The sequence below is a fragment of the Nicotiana sylvestris genome, chromosome 5 (assembly GCF_000393655.2).
Source record: "Nicotiana sylvestris chromosome 5, ASM39365v2, whole genome shotgun sequence".
In the NCBI taxonomy this organism is placed as follows: Eukaryota; Viridiplantae; Streptophyta; class Magnoliopsida; order Solanales; family Solanaceae; genus Nicotiana; species Nicotiana sylvestris.
This window is the reverse complement of record NC_091061.1, coordinates 167309959-167331378: the sequence shown is the minus strand read 5'-3', so window position 1 is coordinate 167331378 and position 21420 is coordinate 167309959. Positions and strand designations below refer to the sequence as shown.

The 21420-nt window shown below is 37.7% G+C and overlaps 1 protein-coding gene across 1 annotated transcript; it reads right to left on the bottom strand.

The window, feature by feature from the left end:
• Positions 1-1589: 1589 nt before the first annotated feature.
• On the bottom strand, positions 1590-21172 carry LOC104235708 (exocyst complex component SEC8). The gene is made up of 27 exons (XM_009789522.2): positions 20928-21172; positions 20750-20807; positions 19690-19902; positions 18306-18479; positions 16078-16182; positions 15591-15700; positions 15039-15218; positions 14629-14791; positions 14415-14521; positions 12486-12784; positions 12184-12347; positions 11921-12036; positions 9435-9505; positions 9115-9245; positions 8982-9031; positions 7801-7901; positions 6722-6834; positions 6416-6523; positions 5504-5701; positions 4767-4852; positions 3860-4055; positions 3705-3782; positions 2806-2907; positions 2638-2712; positions 2317-2412; positions 2172-2221; positions 1590-2083 (listed from the first exon to the last, which is right to left on the bottom strand). Exons 2-27 carry the CDS (start codon positions 20789-20791, stop codon positions 1996-1998), a joined length of 3216 nt encoding a protein of 1071 aa, XP_009787824.1. The 5' UTR covers positions 20792-20807; positions 20928-21172; the 3' UTR covers positions 1590-1995.
• Between the last annotated feature and the right edge of the window lie 248 nt (positions 21173-21420).

Genomic DNA, 21420 nt, shown 5'->3' with positions numbered 1-21420 from the left:
TCTAGTTAAATCTCACTAGTGGGGTTTAGGGAGGGTTGTGTGTATGCAGATGTTACCCTTACCCAAGGGGGTAGTGAGGCTATCTCCGACAGACACGTTGGTTTAGGTAAGAGAACTCTATTCAGAATGAAATTTCTTTGAACATTTTACGCCGAGCGAATAGGGACCCCAAGGCTAAAGCGGACAATGACGGAAAAAAGCCTAGAAGTGAGGCTTCGAGTTGTAACTTTTTGTTGTTGTTGGATTGAATTAATTTTGATTCATCGACATCAATTTATGTAGAGAATACCTTGAATTGGACAGTTGAAGAATTGGAAATCACTTCGCACTATTTGGTATGCAAAATCATAAAACATTTTCAAAATGAAACTGGAAAATTCTTAGGGCTATTATAAAAGATTGTAAATACATGCTAAAAGCCAACAAGGTCACTATTAAACTAAACATACTTGGATGGCAGCAAACCAACATGAAAATTTTCGAGCAAATGAACGTCAAAAACATGAAGAAAATTGAGATTTTTGCTAATAGGAAGATACGCTAAAAAAATGGAGTTTCTTCTAATTAAGCCGTGTAGCTTATGAAAGAGTTTAAGAAATTTATCTCGTCTTTTTCGCAATATACCCAGTATAATCTCACATAGTGGGGTCTGGGGAGGGTGGTGTGTACACAGACCTTACCCCTACCTTGTAGAGGTAGAGATGCATGTTTCCAATAGACCCTCGGCCCAGGAAAGCATAAGCACCATGATAATAAAAAGAAAAACAAGACGGGACAACACCGAAAAGCCATGTAAAAACAACATAAATAACAAGATAGTAAAATGATCGAAATGCAAAAAATGACAGGTAGTCAAAGAAACATAATACCAATCAAACACGAGAGTACGTACTAATACTACCGGTATGAATAATCTAGACTACCTAACCTACTACCCTAATCCTCGACCTCCACACCTTCCTATCAAGGGCATGTCCTCGGTCAGTTGTAGTTGTGCCATGTCATGCATAATCACCTCACCCCAACTCTTCTTTGGCCTACCTCTACCTCTCCTAATGCCCCCCAATGTCAACCCCACACCTCTTTACCTGGGCGTCTTGCTTCCCGCATCTTGTCCTCAATAGGGGTCACACCCATCTTGTCCTAAATAACTCAATTTCCTAATCCTATCTAACCTAGTATGTCCGCACATCCAGCTCAACATCCTCATCTCTGCTACCATCATCTTTTGGACATGAGAGCTTTTGACTGGCCAACACTCAACCCCATACAAAATAGTCAGTCTGATCACCGCTCTATAACACATACCTTTAAGTTTTTGTGGTACCTTCTTGTCACACAAAACACCGGAAGCAAGTCTCCATTCCCTCCATCCCGCCCCAATACGATGTGTAACATCTTCGTCAATCTCCACATCCCCTGTATAATAGACCCAAGGTACTTAAAACTTTCCCTCCTAGGGATGACTTGTGAATCCAACCTCACATCTCCTTCCATTCCTTGAGTTGCACCACTAAACTTACCCTCTGAAAAAAATTTAAGTGTCAATTTCCTTTAATAGCCAAAGGGTTAATATGCAAAGATCAGCGTTTGAAGCAAAGATCTTTTATTACTCAATACAGTATTTTACAGACATGATCCATTTCATCCAAACTAAAGAAAAGCCCTTCATATGAACAAGAAGAAAATAAAAGCTTGCCAAAAATGATGCAAGACACTAAAGAATATGACTACAAAAAGAATAATAACAACAATAAGTCTATCAGACCTGACCAAAACCATGAACATTTATCGTCCATCTGAAGGTGCACTATGGTTATGCTTCTTCCATGCAATTTAGTTCCAACTCCAGTTTAAGCACCCACTATCATAGCCGACAATCTATACATATGCCTGCACTTCACAAAGCTCTGCAACGGAAAAAAATCAATCTGCAAACACTGTTGTTCAGCAAATTCCAATAAACGCAGGGTTCTTGCTGCACTTCAATTTGAACTAGCGGGGCAAAATTTCAGCTACACGATCTTGTGCATCAGCTGGAATTTCCCTACCCGGGACCTGGACCTTTAGAAGATCAGAGTACCTGAAGAGAAGATATTGAATGTCATTCTTATCACCACTTGTAGCCCAATTGTCACATCTATTAACCGCACTAACATCAATATACTTACTCTGCAAATGTAAACAGGTTCTCATGCTCCGCGATAAATGCAAGTAGGGCCTGAGAAAAGGAATTCAATGGTTACACACATGATACAACTAAATATCAGAAGCATGACATAAAATTAAACGACGTGAACTTCCAGACTTAATTACCTCAAATGGCATGTTCAACAGCTCATAGTACGTTCTAACACGATCTAATCTCAACTGCACAGCCTCACCGTCTATCGAAGGAATAGCAGCCAGAGCCTACACCACTTGGAAGAAAACTATTAGCTATGCTGTGGGGGAAAATAATAACGCAAGCATTGGAGCTAGAAGGAAAAACGAAAATTAAGTAGAATCATTGAGTAGACAGATAATAGCACATTGGTTTCCTTGAGGTGTTAATTGAGGGATCAAATTAATTGAATTGCATTTAGCTCAATAAATGGAAGCAATATAAAGAAATCCTTTCAAGGAAAGAGAAACCACCTGTTCCAGTGCAATGGAATTACGGCATATTTGCTGAACTCCAAACAGGTTGATAGATTTCAAATCAGCCAAAGCCTAAGAGGTGATAAAAGAGAAGAATAAGGTGGGAGGTGGTAAGAAATTCAGTTGAGTATTAGAATTTTTTCAACAGAACAGCTCTATGCAGACCTTGATTGATGCATTTGAAGCAACACTACATATACCACCGAATATGTAGTTCCGCCTTGATCCTGCAATGAAGGGTGCCATTTCCTCATCCCGGCGTGTTATCTGGATTACAGAAACCAGAGTAAAACATAGATATACTAAAAGTGTAGGTTCTTCAACTTTTATCTAATAAGAGTGAAGAATTAAATAGAATAGGACAAAAAAATTCAATCGGTCGATAACAAACCCAAAAAGATGCAATTGGAAGAAAGAAAACCAATGAATTAACCCTGAACGAGTAATATGCAAAAGCAAAAATATAAGCGTTTGTCATCTAGCTTCAATGGTTTCTCAAATCTTCTGGAGAAAGCTACACAACAAACACAGCGAGATGATTTTCCTCCTCTCCAGTCCATGCCATCCACATCTCTGAACGACTTTTAAGTATTTGTTCTAAAGACCACATGAGGCCATTCCAGAAGGAAAGTTATAAGTCAATTGGCCAAATGGCAGTACCATTTTTATATACTCAAGTTCTCTAAGTTCATACCAACTAAGCTGGTCCCCGAAGCCTAAGTTACTCGTCAAGTGCTTAGAATGTTTCACACATTGTTATAAAACTTTATCTTCTAAGTGATTTTCTAATAAATTTCCGTATATTTCTTTAGAATTAATATCACCAATGGGGCACCGAGGAGGTATGAAACCCTGTAATGATGTCGGGATACAAAATAAAATACAAGAAACATGATATTGTTGTGCTACCCTTCCAAGAGAAAATCAACATACAAGTTTAGCTATCATGTGATAGACCACAACAAAATACTAGCACAAGGAGACTTTGTAAAGGGTAAGGAAAGAGATCTTTACGAGGAAATGGTAGGAAAATTATAATAAGCAAAGACCGAAGAAATATTTACCAGGTTAGTTAACGAAATTATATAATCATCCGGCTCCTCTGCATCTTGATCATCCAGGTATTCCTTGCTCGTCATTTCCTGTAAAGAGTTGTTCACCACTGTTGGTTGTAACCTCTTCCACAAAGTTAATGGAATTCACCACACATGCCACAAACCTGCAGATGAAAAATAGTCTCCAATTGCATCTCCACACGAAGAACCTTGAGGCAATCAATTGCAAGTTTCTTATATTCTTCAGCGAAAGATGTCAAATCCTTAGGAGGTGTACTGCTTGTTCTAGAATGCTTTGGAGCTTTCTGCTTCTCATTTTCTTCTACCTGATTTGATGTGCTAGGGCAAATCTTCCCAAGCCTGTAATTTGCATCAGAACTAGGCTTACTAGCAATAAAAAGGTATTCCAAGTTCAAACAGAAAATTTCATTATATTCAATCAACAATCAATGTCAAAGCTTCCCCTAAATGAAAAATGATGCATTTAGCCAACAACCTTGGGGAGGGGAAAGAGCTTGTGAGGGGAAGAGGAGGCAGACGCAGCAATTTTAAGGGTACCAGTATCTCAGATGTGTCTATGTTTTCAAGACAACTTTTCTTTTTCCTCTTCTCTAGAAAACCTTTTTCTTCCTTTCAGTAAGAGAAATCCTTCCTATTGTCACACAAATAAGACGTGTGGTCAAATTAAAAATTATAGATCATTCTACGAATTAAAACTCTAAACGGACGGGTCCAAAATTGATAAAAACATAAAAATAAATTTGAAAAGATGAGATGTCGGTTAGGAGTATCAAAGTAAGACGCCAAGGAGTTGTCACTGCTGATTGGTAATGACAAATGATAGGCAAATATGCGGCAGGTATTGTGCGGTCTAACTAAATTAGTGTACCATAACCAAATGAACAGACATATTTTTGCCTATCTATGTCATGAGTGCAGTTATTCATAAATGCTTGTCTGTCCAGTCCTCTCCCTAACTATGTGAGAACACATGAAAAACTCTATGTTCTCCAATCTCAAGTAAACATTATAAAACGAAGGACAATACTGCAAAAAGATTTAAGAACTTGCCTTTCAATTGAATCAGCAACATATTCCAATGAATCACTTAAAGATGCCAGTAAAATTAACTTGTTATCATCACGAATCAAGTTTTCCTGCAAAAAGGAATCGAAACTAGCTTATCATCTCAAAATCTTCTGACACTGCACAGAGAAAATTTAAATCAACTTATTTAGCTTGACAAGTTTTCTGAATCAATGTCAGCTCTATGCTATCATCTATTGCTCCATTATTTTCACATTCATCTCATTTATGGGGTAATGCAGCAAGTAGTAATTCCACCTCTTTTCACATTAGCATTCATCTTCCTCTTCTTCTTCATTCCAATTAGAACAAAAGCATTGCATTTCTAATAGGTCTGATACTGATCATTCTGGACCAAGTCTTAGCCCTCTTTAGCTATTATCTATGTAGCCACGGTGTCGGTAAGTATCTCCCATTTAATCTAAAGCTTTTTTACACAGGCATTTTCCAGCAGCATTTGTTTTAAAACATGAGTAATAATGTTAAATTTTTACTGTGAATATCCCATTGCTTTCCTTGTAGTTCATTGATCAAGTAACACTCTTCGGAGTCATTTAGTAGACAATAAGCATGAAATGGAGGTAAACCAGTTGATGACAGAAACGTGCTACAAAGACGGAAAATATGCAGTGCATCTTGTAACAGCCCAAGAATCATCAACTATTAAATGTAAACCCCTCCCCCCCTCCCAAAAAAAAAAAAAAAACTGCTCAAGAAGGTACCTGTCTGATTGGCCGCAAATTCAATAACGTGTCACTGATTTCCATTTCAACCTCCAAATTTTCAGCATAGGCAGCACCATTTTCTGCATTTAGCTCACCAATTGAACAGGGTAAACATGTAGTGGCTGGATCGCGTCGCATCAGATTTTCAATGTCATGTCTGCCAATGAGCATATAACTTTGCTTCTCAAGAACTGCCTGAATAAATAAGATATAGGATGGTCAAGGGAATAAAGATGGAATGAGGAAATTGAGGCAACCTAATAATACTCTACTCCATCTTTTAACTATGCCCCACAAAGGGAAGGTTTACCTTTTATGAGGAAAAAGATAATAAACATGATGATATAAGAATTAAGGGTATGCTCCTAAGGAAACTCTCTGATTTGTTTGGAAGACTTTTGACTACTTGTATCTTGAAAAGAAATTTTTTTCTCATCTGAATATATAGAGTTATTCTGATTAAAGAACAGTAGAGAATTAATCCTCCCATTCTATAGACGATCCTCTTCGGAACAAGAAATATTGATTAGCATCTCTCTACAACAACAACCACCACCACCCAGTGTAATCCCACAAGTGGAGTCTGGGGAGGGTAGTATGTACGCAGCCTTATCCCTACCCAGGAAGGGCAAAGAGAATGTTTCTGATAGACCTTCGGCTAAGAAAAAATGGAAGAAGCACGGATAGAAAATAATAATAATACAAGATATTTAGAAAACTAAATCCAAGAATGCAAAAGAGAAGATGACAGGAATATTGGTAGCAAGTAGCAAGTAATAACAGTACAAGATATGTCATGATAACAAACTAAGAGAGTACTGATGGCAAGTAATAACAATGCAAGATATGTGATACAAGCACCTCTCTACCTATACTAAAAACCACCAAAGGAGAAAGAATTGTTCAAACCTCCATGTATGAAGTGCGACATCTTTCATATGTTCTTTCAAGAAAAGTTTGAACATAGTTCACAAGAGCAACAGCAAACTTTGGCATTGCTTGTGCCCATCCAAGCACCTGTGTGAATGTAAAATATCATAAGAGGACAAAAACAATGATGTCTTCACTTGTATACAACAATTTATGATGTTAACCATCGCTCGTACTTGCTAACAGCAGAGAACAGATTAACTTTAAGGCATTTGACTCCTGCTCAAAAATAACGAAATGACAAATATCCAAGATTTATCAGAAAAAGCAATGAACATATAGTACCTCTTTTGCTAAGAAATCTATTGCCAAAAGTCCTTGGAGGATAGGTCGACCTTTTTCAACCAATGGGGTATAAGATGTGATAGCATGTGCGCGCGGACGAAATGCCGCTGGGCCTACAAAAGAACTTTAAGTTTTACAACTTTATAGTATCTATCTACACAATTCAACAATGTCAAAGCAGATTTTATATTTCTCGTACATTTGAGGAAAATTGTGAATATTAAGCATCACCTTAAACTCCATCTCTAAATTTGCTCTAGCTGTTTCTTTTATGACCAAGAAATCCCAGAGGGCCAGTAGCACACAGTTCAAAACTTAGTGAATAATGGGGCCCCGCCCTTCTACCTTTCTCCACTTAAATACCAGGCTTTTGTTTGTGGCATAGTTCAAATCGACCCGCACATCACGTTTTGTGCTCTTACCACTAGACCAAAGCCCCAGCCACACTTGTTGGTGTTTAATAAGTAAAATTATCAAGTATCTGTCATTTATTGTACTTTTGGCGGTATGTAGGATAAAGTTGAACTTACCAATACACAGGCCAAGAGCTAGTATGTTGATGCATGGTTACGCATATCATTTAGTAATAGTACTTGTTCATATGTTATACATGGACAGATAGATGCAAGACTCCACTATCGAGAAAAAAGCAGCAATACACAAGAAAGGTTATCGATGCTAAGGAAATATGTCACTAGTGTAATGTGTGGATGGCCTGGGAACTTTTGAGATCAAACACAAAGATCCGCATCAATCAAACTTTCGTCACAAAATCAATCAAAAAGGTGTCGTTGAAGGTATTTGGCTGGATGCTTAAAAAGACAATGGAATTAGGAACTTGTCTCATCAATGCCACATCTTCAAATCTATTTCTCAATCAAGCAAGCAATATTCTTTTTGATAACAGCATGCAATGCAATATTCTTTCATGATTATTTTCCCATTTAATGTGAGCAAGCTTTCTTCTTCTTCTTGTTTACCATTAAAGTTCCTATTTGTGTTTTAACAACAGACGACTGTTTTGCAACTTCAATAACTCTCATTAGCTAGCAGAGAATGTAGCCTGTTAAGAGACTTGCTTGATATTGCCTGCTGTACAGCTTTCCGATAATCAACAAACATTGCTGGTAAGAAGTGATCCTTCACAAAGTTCTCCACAAATGCCAGAAGTCCATCATTCCTGCTTATAATTATAAGTAAAAGTTAAGGGTGAGGGTCAGATTATAATGAAACTTAGATTTGCAATATTGCTGATGCAACCTCTATTGGAACAAATAACATGGTTGAAAGTGCATTTAATGCTCCTAAACAAAAACGTAGAAGATGTGATACCCACTAGCATTAAGCTAATAAGCATCTAAAACCTGTTACAAACACCTAGGAGCAGCTTTTTCACAGGCATGTGCTGCAACGTCCCATACAACTTTAAAATCTGGGAGGTGCCAGAGACTGTTGGCAACCGATGTTGGTATAGGGGCAATTAAACAGTTTATGAAACAGGTTGTCCTCATAAATAATACCCGCATAACTTATACCTGAATCTATATATTATTTTATGCGGGATAGAATGTAGAATAGGAACGCAAGATTAGTAATACATGGTTTACTACAACAATAACCCAGTAAAATCCCACAAAGTGTGGTAGTAATACATGGATTAAAACTATAAATGACAAAAAACCCTTCATGTAGCAATAATATTTTATTTTGTAAAAAAAATTAAAATATACACTATATACTATTTTTTTAATATAATTAAACCAAACATCCAATAATAAGTATTTCCTAAATTACAACTAGTACTGTAATCCACATTACTAATCCTCGTATAACTTGCTTTTAGACCAAACAGTCCTCGGTGAATATAATAACTCCATCAAACTTTTTAAGGAAAATCACGCAAACATACAGAGACAAAATTGCCTTCCATAACTCTAGGACATTTTGTTACACTATAAGCGCAACATGGAAATGAGAAAAGTAAACACCAAAACAGAAATATGCTAAATCATTAACTGTTTCTTTAGCAATATAGATTTCTCTATACCAAAGCAGTAGAATTAATAAAGCAAGATGAAATTAATCCTAATTTCCTATTTACTTTGGTGGGGAAGTGCTTCTGCTGGTTAGTAGGCAAATCACTTCAAGGTGGGGTCAATGTGAAAAGAAGGTTACTTGTCATCAATAACCCTTACATTTCACACAAATATTGAAAACATGATAGATCAAACAAGATAAGGTAAAAAAGAATCCAGCTTACCCAAGTTGCGAGTACTTCTGTGGCAGCATGGAAGCGACTTTATCCGTGAACTGTTCACAGAATGTTGGAGTAAAATTAGTGTAGACCTTTCCAGTACTCTTGGACTGATTATAGCATTATGATTAGATCAAACCTGAAGAACAGGCCGGTATATCGAGGCTGCTAAATAAATTCCCTGCTCAGGTAGAATAGCTGCTGTACCATAACCTTCTTGGAGCACATTGGAGCCTCTCTTACTCCATCCTTGCCTAATGAGATCAACCCCTGAGTGAAAATTGTTAAGGAGTCAAATCATTAAACTAACCAAACAAGAGATGAAGGTGCAATAAGAAGCTTTCTCACCCTCTCATTATTTTAGTAGGAAGATCAATAAGAAAATAGACATGTACAATGCCCAACAAAACGAATCTAAAGCTAAGAAACTTTGTTGTTTTGGTAAACCTCCTGACATACCTTGATTTGAAATGGATACAGTAGCATCTGTGAAACGAAATGCAAATGTTAGACCATCTTCTGACCCATCCCTGTAACCAATACGAATCAAAGATGGTCCATGATCACTAGAGAGAAAGTTGACATACGATAGCTAACAGAACAAAAGTTAGTTCCTTTTTTCCATGGAAAACGAAATGTTGAGAACAATATATGATGACATCAATAATCCAAGTTCCACAACAGTCCACTACTCTATCTTATTGCAAGAGGGAAAGCATTTTCACCACTTAGCTCACAAACAAAAAAACAATTACTTTACGTTTCTTCTTTTCATAGTGCTGCCACCAGCTAAAATTGGATGTATTTCTGCGGGCATAAGTGAAATATGAATTTCCACTGGAAAACTACAGAATGCCCAAAGTGAACCATCTGTTCTGCAATTCAATACCATTTGAAGAAATCTTAGGCACAAAACTTCAGATGGCTTGTGGGCTAGGTTTTGTTTTTAGTCTTTACGTAAAACAATCACATTCTAACAATGTCAACTGTGTGAAAATCATAGGGCGAAGAGCTTCTCCCTTAAAAAAGTGAGAAAAAGCAGCTTGATGGTGCGATACAATATCAAAAAACTTGATGGTGCAAAGAAGAAGATGAAGAGGAAGAGGAAAAGAAGAAGTAGCACCGAACAGTAACAACAGGAAAATAAGATAATTAAAGCGAACAAAACAACATGGTGTAAATAGAGCTCTAAGAATATGAAAATACGAGTGCTACTAATACCACTGATAATGGACGGGAAACTCACGACCACCTACTAACCTTCTACCCTAAATCTCAATCTTCACAACCTCCTATAGTCCTATCAAGGGTCATGTCCTTAGTAAGCTGAAGCAACAGCAGTTCTGCCAAATCACCTCTCCCCAGTACTTTTTGGGTCTACCCCTACCTCTTCTCAGACACGCCATGACCAACCTCTCACACCTCCTAACAGGAGCATCAGCGTTCCTCCTCTTTACGTGCCCGAACCATCTCAGCCTCGACTCCAGCATCTTTGTCCTCATAGGGGGCCACTCCCACTTTGTCGAATAATTTCATTCCTAATCTTATATCTCCCGGGGATGACTTGAGTATCAAGTTTCACATCCACGTCCACTACATGAGTCCCGTTACTGAATTTACACTCCAAGTATTATGTTTTGGTCCTGCTCAACTTGAAACCTTTAGACTCCGGGGTGTGTCTCCAAACCTCTAGCCTTGCATTAACCCCGCCTCGCATCTCGTCAATCAGCACTATGTCATAGGCAATAACATGCACCATGGCACCTCCCTTTGAATGTGTCACGTCAGCATATCCATCGCAAAGGCAAATAAAAATGGGCTAAGCGTCGATCCTGGTGCAAACCCATCACAACTGGGAAGCGTTCTAAGTCACCTCCCGCAGTCCACAACCCAAGTCCTAGCACCATCATACATATCATTACTCTAATGTACACTACCAGAATACCGCTAACCTCCAAACATCTCCACAGAACCTCCCTCGGAATTTTATCGTATGTTTTTTCTAGGTCAATGAACACCATATGCAGGTCTTCCTTCCTCTCTCTATATTGTTCCGCCAATCTCCTCACCAGATGAATAGCTTCCGTAGTCGATCGCCCCGACATGAATCCGAATTGGCTCTCAAAAGTAGACACACTCCTCACCCTGACTTCCACCACTCTCTCATAAACTTTCATAGTGTGACTTCGCAGCCTGATACCCTTATTGTTGTAGCAATTTTGGATATCATCCTTGTTCGTGTACAACGGTATCATCGTACTCCACCTCCATTCTTTGGGTATCGTCTTTGTCCTAAAAATGACATGGAACAACCCACTAAAATTCTGTCGGGATTTCGTCTGGCCCAATTGCTCTACCTTTGCTCATCTTATGCAACGCCCCCTCAACCTTAATACCCCTACAATACCCAAAATCACAATAATCCTTGGAGTGCTCCAAGTCACCAAGTACAATCCTTCTGTCTCCCTCCTCATTCAATAGTTTATGGAAGTAAGTCTGTCATCTCCATCTAATAAGTGCCTCTTCCATCAACAGATAAAAAAAAATTAATGATTTAAATTTATGAGTAGTTGCCACTTTCCAGCTACTCTACCCCACTAAGAGAATTGGGCCATATCTTTTTCCTAACAATGCCCCAAATATTTTATTAACAATTATAGTCCTTAGCATACAAATTGTGATAGAGAAACAAGAGATACGAGAACCCCCTCCCCCTCCCCCCCAAAACCCCCCCCAAAAAAAATCCTGAGCTAGTCATGTGCTGGTTACAAAAAGAGATATGTCAGTAGCCCTTAGCCTTTCCAATTTGGTTACAAGCATCAAGAGATATGTTAAAACGGATTTGACTCGATGAATGCGCATGATTTCAACCAGTCCCTCCCCTTAACATAGTATATACCCCAAACAAAAGGACAAGAACAGTGATAAGCAGTCCATTAACTTGCCTCTTATCCTTTGAAGGGGCCTTGCTTGCAAGTCTTGCTGTTTGGACAGCAGCATCTGCGGATGCAGCTTCTGGAGTAGCTCGCAGGATCTCACATATGAGTTGTTGGCATTCACTCTGTTTACAAATAACATTAGTGAATATATTTGTATCATCCATCATCGAGTTGGCACTGCTTTGTTACTACACCATACATCTGTAATCTAATCAACTCAGGGGATTTTGGGCATCAGGATGCAAATGATTAACATGGAAGAAGCTGACCTGTAAGACGGTCAATGAAAAGCCAACACTATAGCCTCCAGTGTCACGAGATGCATCTGAATCAGGGTTCCAACTGATGTCTGTAGGCATGGACTTAGGCGTGTTCAAGTCAACTTGTTGCGAGCACTTTGACTCAAGAAGTTCTCCAACAATGACATGGTTCTCTGGAAATTGTTCCAGTTGCAATCACAAACCGAAAGTAAGAGATTGTGGAGCTGAATGTAGATTACTAGAAGCAAAATCAATAAGGAATGAAGAAGCAAAACTGATGAAGAAATCTGCAAGACCTTATTATCACTTACCAAATATGTGAACAACAGTATCAAGAATTGAATCAAGGAGTTCCTTTGCAGCAGCCTGTGCTGTTCCTGTAGGAGCCATGACAGGTGAAACAGGGCTGACTGCTAGTAGCACTGCGAGATATATCCCATTCTGATGCTTCTGTTTCGATGACTGAAAACTCTCCAACTGCCCTTTTAGATAGTGAAGACCTGTAATGGCTGTTTGGGCAGCCTGGCCAATGCCAGGCCGTGGAGCATTTTCTGCATGAGCTTTGATCTTTGTTGTGATTATCTCATGAATTGTAGGCCGCAACCTTTGGCTGTTGAAATGTCAGAGACTAAATATTCAAATACCACACGAAAAAGATAACCTCTTTACAGAAAGAAAAAATATAAGTGTCAACCAATTCAATCATGAAAAGTAAACAAGTGAAATCATCATAATTTAGAGCAAAGATAAAATCATAGTCTCGAATCATAGTTCTGGGGCAAATACATACTTTACCCATCGACCTTGTACTCAAATCCCTCTTACACACTTGTTAGATAATATTACAGACCAAAACTTTTAAAGGTGTGTCAATTACGCACCTCTTTTGCTATGTGTCACACGCGTGTATTACACATAAAAGAGGCGCGTAAAAACTACAAAATTCATCTGAAATTAAGTATTTTTTTATTTTTCCCTTTTTTAACTATTTTCTTTTCAAATTAAAGAAAAAAATATAACCCATGTCTCCTTCCCCAACCCCAAACACCAGTGTTTCCTCCCCCCACCCCCCTCCCGTTTCGTCTTCTTCCTCAACCTCCATCCTAGTTTTGTCTACCCCTCATGTTTCTTCTCCCAACCCCCATGACTAAGAAGAAAAAGAAAAAGACAAAAAAAAGAGGAGTTATTGGGTCTTGTAAAAATCACCATTATTGACCTCTTGAAAAAGCTTGAAAATTTAAACGGGTCTTGTTGATTTTGGTGTTCCATGACCTAGAAAATTAGTTTGAATTCGTGGTTATGTTGAATAAAAATTTAAATTAATTTTGATAAAATTCAAAAAACACCATTAACAAGTTTGAAGCTTTGGGCTTGAGATTGAATTTGAAATTTGTATAAGGATTTGTGATGGATGTTGTTAAAACTTGTTAAAAATCGAGCAAAGAGTTGAATCTATAGTTAGGGAAGAAGGTGCTTGTAGTGGAAGAATTGGTGGTAGTATGGAGGTGGTGGAGAAGATGATGGGGCTGGGGAGATGAGGGGGTGGGGTTTTTTCTTTTCTGTATTTTTTTTTTGGAAGATGAGTAGAGGGGGTGGAGTGGGGGTAGGGGGCAGAGGTTTTTTTTTTTTTTGATTTATGACTCGTGTCGGATGCTGATTAGCACGTGTTATAGCAATCTTTAAGCATATCTGGTCAAACACCGAAGTGGTGTGTAATTGATACAACGTTAAAAGTTTTGATGTGTAATATTATTCCTGTATTTAACAGGTGTGTAAGAGGGATTTGGGGACAAGATCAATGGGTAAAGTATGTAATTTGCCTAGTTCTGGTAACCTCCATTAGCATTGTATTCAAGCATTATCAGGAATACATTTATTTGCTAATAGGTGCCAAAAGTGCAAAGCTGCCATAAGACCGTGAATGTCATCCTTCAGTTGACATGGTTTGCAGTATTGAGAAATTGGGTCTTAGCCAGTTCGTTTACAAGTTTTAAAAGAGCTTCTCTATCTCAACTGACCAGCAAAGCTCTACAACCTTTCTTTGATCATTTCTCCACCATCAATGGCAGAATCACCCCTCCCCTATTGCCAGATTATCTTTTTGGTTAGCACCTATTTGAATCCCACAGCCTATGAGGTCATTCTAAAACATATCTCTACCCGAAAAAAGAAGAGAATTCAGCTGATCAACTCAGAGCTTTGCTTCCAGTTGGCCCAAAGGTATGAATATGAGGACTAACCATATTATGGCTCCTGCTGCTGCAACTTTCCCAAGCATGCAAAGGCACTCCACCATGGTCTGCAAGTACTTCACATGCAACGGGGCTTCAGTTTTCCGGATTGCTTCCTACATTTGAAATATATCAGAATCATTAGCACTCTTATGAATATATATCAGAAGTTTTATCAACTATGCCACAACCCCAAATTAGTTGGGTTTGGCAACTTTCTTACAACAAATTCATCTGGTGTAGATTCTGAAAGCCATGTCGGAATTTGATGAGAAACCATTTTGACATCCTTCGAAGCACCATCAGTGCCATTAATCCTTAAAGAGGTAGGATAGCCATCTGACACAGTATCTTCACCATCCTCATCATGACCTTCTGCTACAGAGCTGCAAATAAGGCAGAAGAAAGTGACTCAGCAGCTATCATTTGCACCAGAAGAAGAATAGATGGAGAATCTACCAAAAGATTGATAAAGTTAAACTATCACTGCAAGGCGTTTAATGAGGATTCTGTCAAGTTCACTTAAAGATGAAATCAATGGAAGAGGTAGGTCTAGATTACATGTGGTCATCTGCAGCAATATTGAGGATGATATTACCAACAGAACCACATCATTTAAGTTTTTTGTCTTACCTGCCATCAATAGAGCTAGTTCTGTGAGATCCATCCCCAGGTCCAAATGAGCCGAACTGATTTTCACCTTTTAGCAACCTAGTTCTTCGAGAGAGAGGCTGCGAGTTGTTCATGGACAATGGTACAGCAACAGTGGTCGGTACTTCATCATCCCTTTCACTGATACTGAAGAGAGTTGAGCTGCAAAAGGAAGGACAATGTTAACCAAACATACAGAAACATCTAAAATTAAAAGCATGTGGCTCCTCTTTAACAGAAAGTTGAGGATAACAAAGTACAAGAAGAATCGCCTCCAAAACAGCGCTCAATTAATTCCAAGCACAATGAAATTAGTTAACCACCCAGTTATGTCAACATACAGAATATCAAGTCACACTGCCAGAAGAAGCCTCAGCTTCAATATTTTAAGTGGATAAAGACAGCAAGATATGGATATCAAACTTCAGATTCATCCATCAAAAAGAAATAATGTCTACAAATGAGAGACTTGGCATGTATACAATCTCAAAAAACTAGAAGGTTTATATAGACTCAGGGGTAAATAATATGTACCTGTATTCACCCTTATTATAAAGATGGGCATGCAGATCCTCCAAAACTTTATAGAAAAGAACTCCTCGTAGCTTTGTCAACTCAGATCTGACATCTTGTAAAGCACCAACCTGTGTGACGCCAGCAATATACAGTAAGTACACTGGGCCATCCTTTCAACATTGAGCAAGGATTGCCAACAAACAATGCTACAAGAGATTAGTGCTAAAAACTTGCTCATCAGCTTGAAATTGGTTATGCAGTGTTGACAACAGGAGATGCAGCATTTGTAATATCAATGCAATTCCTATAGAACAAAAAGCTGCCTCTTTTAACAAAAATCAGTTTTAGCGTACATTTCAAACTAGGTATCATGAACAAAGTACAGAAATTTGATCCACGTGAGACAAAAAAAGTCAGTGTGTTAAAATTTTGTCCACCGTTTTTTTCGAGCAGCCACAAGGAAAATGTGAAGGTAGAATCAGCTATGAAGTTTTAATTGGCCCACCGTTTGAAGGCCCTCTCGCTCAAGCATAAGAGCTGATTGAACATGCAACTGCACGGCAGCGTAGAACTGCTTTTCATTAATCAGCTTTTCAATACGAGCAGGAACCTGTGGCAGAAAAGACAAGGTAATGCATCAACAAGAATGAAGACGGGCAATGAATGCTAAAATAAAGCGCTGAAGGAATCTGAGAATCAGCATAGCGTCATCAATACGTGCAGCCTCTTCTTGATCAAAATTGCTGCACAGGCGTCTCCGGGAAGGTGGCAGCATCATAAACACTTGAGAAGCCAAGAGCATAATACAAATATAAGGCAAGTCCAAGATGAAAAATTCATACCACAATTTGGGAAGAGCAAGTGCTCAGATGAAGTTTACTAAAGTCCAATTAGTCATGGACTTGAAAAAATTTACAAAATATTTTCATTATTGAGACTGAGAGCTGCTCCCCACAAGAATGGTTCAACAGTTTATCCTCAACCTGGCACCCTTGACCCTTCTAGTAACTAATAGAGAATCCTCTCGGCTTCGTGAGTCTTAATGATAATATAGAATACAGTTAAACTGTAGAACGGAAAGACCACCCCTAACTATCCTGTCAAGCTCATATAGCCCAATCAGCAATCTCCATAGGGCCTCATCTTTTTACTAACTAACCCGCTAAGCAATACCAAAGCCAGCCCTTCCTTTTATCAGATTAGGAGGAGAATATAATTCTGGTCAAACATCTTCTCACAGGTATAAGAAGCATCAGGTCAATAAAAATTAATACGTAAATTACCTTTCTTTAATGCAGAAGGCGAGAGACCAAAAGACATAAAAAGGGAAGGGAGAAATTTCATTGAAGAATTCGTGTGCCAAACAGAGGATAGATTGTATCACTACTTCCAACTGCGATGAGCTACTTATCATATAGAATCTCGGGCATTGACCTGTGTGTATTTAATGGTTTTTCCCTTTTCGGAATAATTTTATACGATTGATGTATTTTAGATACATACTGTACTGTTTCTCTGGGATTAATTACTTGAACACAGCGATTAAAACACATGACAATTATATTCCACTATGCTTTTACAACCAAACCATTGATCCAGAACTACATGGATACTAGCATGAACAGTTTAACAATATGACCATTTTAATCATGTTAATTACCTACTGAGAGGTTCTTCTATTTTCTTTTTTTATCTTTTTTTACAACAGTGATGTATAGGTCACCTTGCACGCGACTCGACTATCCCACTGGGTGCTACATCCTCTCACCTATTCAGCTACCAGGTAATTTTATCCACAAAAACTTAGGCTGATCGAAGGAAATCATCCAACTTTTTCTGCCTCCACTGGGATTCAAACCATGGCCTGCTATGATCTTTATTCCAGCTTCATGACCTCTGAGCCTCACCCTTGGATGCGCTGAAAATGTCCTTTTATAGCTTCATATTTATAGCACAGAGCTCCAGAGCCACGGCCCAAGCTATTTGGTAGTTTTCTTTATCGACAAATTAAAACTATATTTACTCTTCAGTAAGACCTTGAAAAACTATATTTTGAATCCTTCAACTGATTCAAAGTAATATCCAACTTCAGATGTCTATGGTTTTTTGCTGTTTGGTGCAACACCCAAAATGTAAAGGATGAAGACAGCATGCTAGATTACATCAATTTACTACAGGATTAGGTTCTTCTGTATAGATGAGATCCCTTCTTTTTGTTTTTGTATGGAGGGGAGGGACCCAATAACATGTAATCACAAGCACTGTCTTAGTGCTTGGTTGTTGTCATTTATAAAATCCTTACCTGTTTCAGAAAATATATATAGCTTTCTACTTCTAAGTGGATGCACAGATACAAGACTCAAAATTATCTTTCAAAGAAAGTAGTTTAAGCATTTTTCTTGGTAAGTAGTAGTTTAAACATTATTTTTTTGGCAACTAAATTTTTTTATTACCGAGTAAACTTTACAGCTCAACACAAGAAAAGAAACAGAACTGGAACTGGGAAACAACCCCAATTACAGGGAACCATTCTAATCATTTTACCTCCTATCGCCAGTACATCAAGTAGTTTAAACATCTTTTTCATTGCTAGTATGCACCTATCCATTCTTAAGATAGACAGCACGTATTGAATTAAACTCGGCAATTAATTAGAGATATGGCAGGGACTGGAGCAAGAATACAGCAACAACAGCACTAATAAAAAAAATAAAAAGCATAAAGACAACTGACCTTAGCTATGCCTTCTATTTGATCTAACAAGGAGATAATATGTCGCAATGTAACAGAGCGATACCACAACTGATGCAACTGCTTGTTTCTGGCACCAAGAAGCTTCTTAGCCTCCGCCAAGTCACCTTTTAAAACACCAATGCTTTGAGTAGATTCACTGAATAACCGCAAAATCTGAAGGTAAAAGCAGAGCAATAGAATAAGATGAATATCTGTCGATAAAAAAGAAAAGGCAAAAGAGAAGCATAAAACTAGACTTCAGCAATTGCTTAACAGTAATTACATACATAAACTCAAGTTTCAGGCTGCTGAAAGAAGCCCTCTTCTGAGCTTACTTCAGAAGTAGCATCAACTTCACCAGATACAAGTCAATTTTCATTTCACGTTATTGCCATAGAGAATAACTTTAATAAGACCTTTAAATATTTGCCCCTTTCAGAAAGACCTAACACATAAATTCGATTGATTTCATAAATTGTGAAATCAACAGCGACATTATTAGGTTAGTTTATATTATGAATTCAATCTATTATAAGCTTTTTGGTTATAATTTTTTTGGGACACTCTAGGATTCTGCACTTCTTGTACACACAAGTATCTCTGCTTTCGTATATCAATAGATGCTATTGTAAAATGGATAAATTACTATCTAATCATAGTAAACAAGCTTTTTGGTTAGTGTGTTCTCATTTTTCTTTCCTATTTTGGGCGCAAAGTAAGGGCTGATGTCAAACTCATTGGTTCAATTTTTTTCTTCATTAAGATTTTTTTAGATACAAGAGTAACTTCTATTGACAAAAAGGAAAAGATAAAAGAAACCCTATATGCAGGATTCATGCACTGGGTAGGAGTCCTATTCAACAACACTAATTCCATTATCTACACATGTCATTGTAATCACCATAAAAATGAGGAAAGTAAAGATGACAGGATCTTATGTATCTGCTCTGCACTAGTGAGCTTTCTTTCTGTTCATATCTTTTTTAATTCCTCAATGCACATGCAAAGGAGATTACTTCTTTCATATAGCACTAATTTCTTACTATATATTGAGAATATCAATTAATAACTTCTGAACATGGCGGAGACATCAAAGAGCATGATCTACGATCTACTTCATCGTAATTCAGTACTCTGCTAATTAACAATCTGCAACCATTGTGAACCATAAGTTCAGTATTTACTGACTACCAACTTGATAGAGGATAATATCGTATCCATGGAAGATAAAGCAAAAAATCAGCATCTCATTCAGTATGAATATCTCTTTTTTGGATAGTACGCTTACATAAATATTTGCTTGAAACTAGAAATTTGCATATCTAGGAAATTCACTACTTCCTCAAAATGAAATAAATAAACAAGAGACGATGTAACAAGACACCTGAGAATAATTTTGAATAGCTTTATTGAAGCCACCATGGTAGGCATGCACTACTTCATCTACAACTTCCTCAATAATTTCACTCTGCTCCTTTAAGACCTGGACATCACCTTCACGATCTTTCGAGGTCAATATACGAACAACATGAGGCAGTGAATCAAACCGAGCAGCAGCCCAGTTCTCGTCTACCCTAGCAAGTTCCTCCCTTAAGTACTGCAATTACCACATAGCATATGATCAAACAAATGCTACAATATAACCCAAGATATTAATAAGAGATAAAACCTAATTACTATATATTTAACACTACAAGTTACGGAAATAGGAAGACCACAAGCTACTTATCACAGAGCCTATATCAAAATAAATGCTTCAGAAAAAATGCAAGATTCAAATAACAGATAAAAACATAATTACTATAAAATTCATCAAAAGTTACCAAATAGGAAGATTGTACAACAGATCATATGATCAAAGAAATGGTACAGAAATACCCCAAGATTCAAATAAGAGAAAAGAAAGAACCCATATAAGTTGTCCTTTTTAACGGCGGTGGTGTCTGAGCCAGCTAGGGCACACATCGATTATTTCTTTTCAGAGCATATGATCAAAGTAATGCTACAGAAATAACCCAAGACTCAAACAAGGGAAAAGAAAAACACCGTGTGAGCTTTTTTATGTTATGATGGCGGTGTCCGACAAGCTTGGGTACACCTCGATAATTCTATCGGTATCGCTCACCAGCATAGGTACCGGGTAACTCTGCCCACCAAGGCTTAAGCAGATGGCAAGAAATTACCCAGTGTGTTATCTTTTCAGAGCATATAATCAAAGAAATACCCTAATGAGCTCTAAGCCTCCAACTTTCATTACAAGTTACCAAAAATAGAAAGATTCCAAGCTAATTAAGGAAAGCAGAAAAAGTAAAGAGGCAAGGCATGTCATAAAGAGTAAAAATATCTAGTGAAATTCATCAAATATCCCAAAAAGGCCAAAACCCAGCTGTAAAAAAGGCAATAAATAGGAAAAGTTAAGGAGAAAAGGAAAGAGTTAAACTCACCGATTTGTCCTTAGGAATCGGCAGTAGATCAAATTTTCCCATCTCAATATACTTAACACTACAAAATCACCAAAAAAATAAAAATCGCATCAAATAATAAGACAGACAGATTAAAAATAGCTCAAAATATGAATCTAAATTATCAGTAGGTTTGCATTTGTAAGAGAAGAGAGAGTACCGAAGAGGGATTTGTAAATTTATTCGGATCTAAGAAATAGTACGTGACTTAAATTGCATCAATTAAGAGTGACTGGAAAGACTGTGTTGGGTGGGGCGGTGGGTTGGGTAGGTGTGGGGGTGGGGGAAGAGGAGAGCTCCAGAGCGGAGCGGAGCGGAGCAGAGCTGGAGAATTGAAAATGGAGATGGAGATGGAGATTGCGAATGGAGATGGTGATGATGATGTCAGAATTTTAAATTTAATTAATGTCGTCTGTTTATTGCTAGTACTAATATTTTATAAAATTAAACGAAGTACTCTTCTGGCATAGACTGGTCTACGAAAAAAGTCTTACCTTCTTTTCTTCTACGTTGACCTTCTCAAGTGATTGTGTTAAGGAAAGAAAAGCTTTGGAAAAATTAGATATTATAGCCGCTCAAAAAAACATTACCCGGTAAATATATATATTTTTTTATATAATATATATATATATATATATATATATATATATAAT